The 5,810-nt window shown below is 45.8% G+C and overlaps 1 protein-coding gene across 19 annotated transcripts in view; it reads right to left on the bottom strand.

Moving 5' to 3' along the window:
• Window positions 1–5,810, bottom strand: part of LOC107268823 (RNA-binding protein Musashi homolog Rbp6) — a 206,405-nt gene that overhangs the window by 32,017 nt on the left and 168,578 nt on the right. For all 19 annotated transcript variants that reach the window (XM_025086098.1, XM_025086100.1, XM_025086101.1 and 16 more), the window contains one exon: window positions 4,795–4,887. In XM_025086098.1, coding sequence (XP_024941866.1) covers window positions 4,795–4,887 — 93 coding nt within the window. The remainder of the gene's footprint in view (window positions 1–4,794; window positions 4,888–5,810) is intronic.

A 5,810-nucleotide genomic window follows, 5' to 3' on the forward strand; every position in this document is an offset into this window, starting at 1 on the left:
GGGGGGGGGGGGGGAGGGGGGGGATAAAGAGGGGATAACGGGAATGAAGGAGGAAATGGAGGATGTTGTCAAGTCCCGACATGCCTAACTTCGATTAATCAATAGGAGGGAATGAGGTTTCGCAAGACGGTACCCGTTTTTACGTTAAACTCACGATTTCGCCGCTGGGATTCTACGAATGGTGGCGACGCCGCTGGTGGCGACCGCGAAAGACGTGAAAAATAAGAAGGAACAGGCGGACTGGATGCTTTTGATCAATGACGTAGAATTCTTTTGAAGGGTAGAAGGGGCATAGATATTCGTTATAAAAATTCATAATCAAACGGTGATACTAACTAATTGAACTTGGCTTGCTGACAAGAGAATTATTATACTTGCATACATATTAACAGCAATTACATTAATTACACCTATTGAATCCGTGAGGTGAAATAGATGTAATCGATTATCTGACTCGACCTCCGCGGTGGATTACGTAAGTTTACGGAATCTGAAGGGAAAAATTGATGGAGCTGGAGGTGCTGCAGAAAGACGTTGAAAGAAGAAGATACGTGCGACGGAAGCCGGAGGAGCAAAGAGAGTAAAGGGAGCAAGTGGAACGAAGAGAGTAAAGGAATGAGCAAAGAGGATGCTCTCTCTCGCTCTCTCTCTCTCTCTCTCTCTCTCTCTCTCTCTCTCTCTCTTCCCCCTTGAAGAAGAGCACGTTGAAAGGTGCCCGCTTTCATTTGTCACTGTCCAGGACAGCAGAGTAGACGATGCCAGGAAAATCGATTCCCTTTCGCTTATGTGCCATTCACTCGAGAGATTCGAAAGAGTCCCGCGCGACGGACGGTACTCTCGCTGCTCTGTTTTTCCTTGTGTGTTTTTCCTTACCTTCCTTACCTTCCTTACCTTCCTTACCTGCCGGACTTCTGCCGGACTTGACCGACTTGACCGACTTGACTCTGCTCTGGGCTACATTCTTTAGGAACGTCCTATAATGACTATTCACCAGCCACGGTATTTAACATACGTTAGTAACAACAAGATTCTTTTAATCAAGAGCAGAGAGCAAAGACAGATATTTTAAGTCAAGCTCGAAAGGAACTTGCATCCCTTTTTAAAATTGGTTCGTCCTATGACTCTAAATGTGAAAGAGTTACCTAAACTTGTCTTTTCTATGGTAAAATAATTGCACGTACTCGAAGATTCTACGGCACACGTTTCTAGACACTCTACTGTTAACTTTTATATTTTAAGCGAACGCTTATGAACGGACTGAATGACAAAACTATCGATTTCGAATACGCATATACATATAAAGTTCTTAAGCCCCAGGACAGAAATAGCTTGGCGACGCTTTGGTCCCTTAAAAGTCAGCCAGAATCGGACAGTCAATTTACCGAATTAATGTTGCTGCGTTGTAAGGTACAGCAGCAATAACTTGGATGTTAACTGTCAACTCGACACTCGTGCTTGACAACAGTCGAGAGTACTGTCTTGTCGTTGGCCTCCGCAGTGCCTCGAGAGAGGTAAGAAGTGAGAGAGAGAGAGGTGCGAATGCAAGTTACGAATAGGAGCTTCGGAGGGGAAAGGAGCCCACCAATCTTGAAATGAGAGCGAAATTGCCAGATTGTTTGTTGGTTTACTATATGAAAGTAAATGTGGAGGTGGGAAAGCTCGAGGCTTGGATTTCTCTATTTTTGAGTAGTCAGCCGGCGGGAATGGTCGTGTCGGTATAGGGGTGTTAATTATCAGGGTACGATGAGCACAGGGGAAAAGTACCGTCGAGCGACAGGCGGCAGGTTCCGAGTGCAGGTGGGGGGCAACGGCGAGTGAGGAGGTGCGGGGTGCAAGAGATAACGTTTTCAATTACCTCCAGGATGTGATGTAGTTATGAGTTAGCTACACGTAGGAGGTGGATGGGATAGCACTTCTCTAGAAGATTATGGGTAAAGATGTCGTAGTGTAACGAGAGATTAAAGATGGAGAGTCCTAGAGCGATCGAAATACCCAAAGCAACCTCCTACCCCCTACCTACCTACCTGCACACCTTGCCGTATTATAAATACACTATTAGTAGTTTCGTGTCTCTGTAAGAATAACTGGCGCCTTCGACAGGACACGTCCTTAATATGTAAATTTATAGGTACTCGACAACGTTCCGTCTTCGACGTGCGTGAGACCATTCGCCGGTGCAGTTCTTACGAAATACCGTTATTGCAGCACAATTCAGCTTCAGCCAGTTTTCTTAAGCCCATTTATGACATTTTGTTGAGTGCGGCTAGATACGTGGGGTTCAGCTGTTCAGCTGTACGAATCGGCATCTTTCGGAGTAAGGGTCGCGCGGCGCACCATTGGAATTGCAAAATTGCAAATTGGACTTGTTCGGAACATTGTTGAAAGTTTTCGTATTAACTGCTCGAAATCTGAATTCGCGAATCGAGAGTACACGGTTCGGCCGGGCCCCCATTGGCTCTCAGTACGAATTCTAATGTGACGAGCAATTTACCTGATTATCGTTTCTTACTCCTGTGTGATAATCTTATGCTTTCATATACGATCTGACAAAGTTTACCGAAAAAACAGTCACGCGTAATTTCTCAAGCAACAAATTGTCAGAAGTCGAAATTCCATTGCACTTGATTCTTCTTCTCTTGCCAATGACACTTTGCCAATGAATCTTTGTCGATTGTCAGATCAAATTCTTACGACTATCTCATTGTCCAGCGACCATTAACTGGATCGTGCACTAAAAACTTAGAACGTCTCTTATACTGGTCTATAGAATAACGAAAGACACAGGCTACGAGTGAAATGCCGTGTGCGTCTCTCCGATTGCCAACTTCTCAGCAACGACTGGCCCACGTGAACACACTCTACTCTCTCTCTCTCTCTCTCTCTCTCTCTCTCTCTTGCACATTGCTCGGCATTGTCTGAGAAACTGTCGGTGATTGGTGCGCTCATTACCGCAGAGACACTAATGATGCTTGCAGCGCAGTCAGACGTCAGACAAAAGCTGTGACACGAGCAAGCGTGACTTCCACGAGGCAAGAACATCTTGTAGAGCCCTCGAAGCCCTCGAAGCCCTAGAGAGAAAGAGACTGTGACATCTTGTGGCTCCATGAGGAGGAGGCTGCACTCTGAAGGAACCTGACCTCTTGCCGAGCAATGTTTCACCTTCCTCGTTTTACATTATACACAATTATACATGTATTCACAATCAGGGAAAAGTGTCAGGCGGCGGGTAGTGAAGATCGCACGGATCGATCTTCGAAAGAGCGGCAAGTCGGCAAGGTGGCAAGGCGGGAGACGGGAGACGCCGTAACGCGTGACGCGTGCGTAACAATGCACTTTTCGAGTTCAAGTTAACGTGTGGACATGTATTCTTGGATTGGGTTCAGTGAGGTCCGGTTAGGTCGGATTTATATTTCTCAAAGTCCCCCTACGCTTGTTTCTCTTCGCCTCGGGGTACTGTCGTTTGTCGCCTAACGTCTGGCGTCTTCCTTGGAGTTGCCTCGTACTCGCTTAGTACGCCGTTAATATCGAATTAATAAATTGTCAGCAGACAGCCACTGGTTGCCGGTTAGGTTAGATAAGGTTGGGTTGGGTTGGGTTAGGTTAGGTTAGTCACTTGGCACCACGCAGTCCCGAAATACGCGGAAATTAATAAATTGCTTAAACTTAAGTCGACTCCCTAAGTGCTGGAATAAAGGACCTTCATAAATTTGGTCCACCGTGCAGGCAAGAGCCAGTTCAGCGTGTTCACTCGCGCCGGAATTTCCGTAACGTAAGACCGTCCTTCAGCCCCTCTTTAAGCTTCGAATAAACAACTTTAACGATCTTATTTATTTTCTTGCTGGACATTGTCTCGACGTCAGCTCTTGGGCCTCTTGGGCCTCTTGGGCCTTTTGGACCTCTTGGACTGCCTGATCTGTCTGATCTGCCGCTCCCTATCACTGTACATAAGTACACCCCGTACTTATTTATTTTTATTGTAAAAGCTATTGCTCCAGTAAAAGCGTTACTACTGGTCAGCAGTTACAGCTGCTCTGTCCTCTTTGAAATTTTCAACAAATTCTCCAGACATTGCGTTTCAGTTGCGACTTACAGCCGGCTCTCTCTGAGGCTCCGCCGCGCCTCGAGGATCCTGCCTGCGAGATGAAAGCAGAAGGAGAATAAGAGAATAAGAAGCCGAGCGACGTCACAATAAAAGGCTAGGTTAAACAAAAGCGCGGGGTTTCAAATTACCTAAATTCGTACTGGCATTCTTTTAAATAGCTGTCAGACCTCGAGAACTTATCCTTCCAGAGCAATTTTCCATGTGACAAGTAGTAGTGGAGCGCCGTTAAATTTATTTATTCGACAACGGCAAGAACGATGAACGATGAACGATGAACGAGGATACGAGGATACGAGGAGAATCGACCTTGTACTACGTAATACAGGAGAGAATCGACGAGGACGCACGTTTAAAAGGTAAGCGAGAAGGAGAATTACTGCAATTGATTACTTGCAGCGCAAGCAGGGAGCAGGTATGATGATCCGCGACCAATCAAGATTCTCTATTGCGAAAACTGAATCCTTTGCCGTCGAGTTTCGCATTGCAAGTAGATTTTTCGACTAAATCCTTAAAAATCGTTATCAGGTAAGTAGATAAAGTCTGACGAATCATCATTTTAATTGAATTATAAGCGAATATAAAACTATGTATTTACAGTAACGCCGTTAAGTTTACCAATTTGAAAGGCAGGAGGTGTATTTTTAATTGGTTCGTGCAATCGAAAGGATTGGGCATTGATTGTGAAAACTCACCGGGCCGAACTGTTCAAAATAATTTTTAACGTCCTCTAGTGTCGTTGGAGCAGACAGTCCACCGACGAATATCTTCTTTGTACGCGTCACCATCTGCAACAAAAGCACAGAATAAGCACAGTCTTGCAATAAAGTTGTAACTTTAATGGTAACGACCTCTCGTGAAAATGCATTAATGCAATGAGCGCTATCGTAGCACAGGCGCGCACGCGCGCGCGCGCGCGCTGCGAACTCCCCCCCGTCGCCCACCAAGCCCCGCGTTGCATCCGTCCCCGCATGATCTGCCAATGTCCCTTGTCTCTTGAAGTCGACTATTGCACGATCGACATTCGTTAATGAGACCCAGTGACGAGGCAAAAGATGAAGATGTGCCGAGCTGAAGTGAAAGATCGACGGGGAGTGCGGAGCAACGATGTCAAATCACTCGAAATGCGAGATTCTCGTAACGACCGGGAAGAAACAGTCGTGTGACGCACAAGTGCAAACAGCACGGAAGTTTACCGCAGCTCTTCGTCCTTCGAAGAATTTCTCGTTTTGCTCTATCTTATTCTCTGAACAATGAACAGCAGCGAAGCACTATGCTTCCGGAGAAACTTGTAAGATATTCACGATAATTACATGTACCACAAATACATTAATGACAGTGACAACTGTGTACCGTTCTACTGATTAGTGGATTTCAGTAGCAGCCTATAGAGCTTCCCTTAAAAAATGACAATGACGAAAACGCTAACGATACTCCCTCGCTGTATACATATGTAGTATCTGTGTATATTGCTAGACAGGGGACTCTGACGTTGTCGCGCGAGGGATCGGACGTTTTGAGGCTCGATATCCGATATCTCGTTTTAGGTGGAAGGTAGATACAGGCATGGGCGGAGACTGCGTCTGGAAATCGGACATCCGGAGGAAGTAACTCGCGAGCAATTTTAGTGATGACTGGCTTAGTGCTCTTTATACAATAGCTATCAAATCGTATCTCGGATCGGCGGATCTTAGAAGAAAATGGGTGCCCT

Source organism: Cephus cinctus, unplaced genomic scaffold (assembly GCF_000341935.2).
Source record: "Cephus cinctus unplaced genomic scaffold, Ccin1 Ccin1_scaffold0593, whole genome shotgun sequence".
In the NCBI taxonomy this organism is placed as follows: Eukaryota; Metazoa; Arthropoda; class Insecta; order Hymenoptera; family Cephidae; genus Cephus; species Cephus cinctus.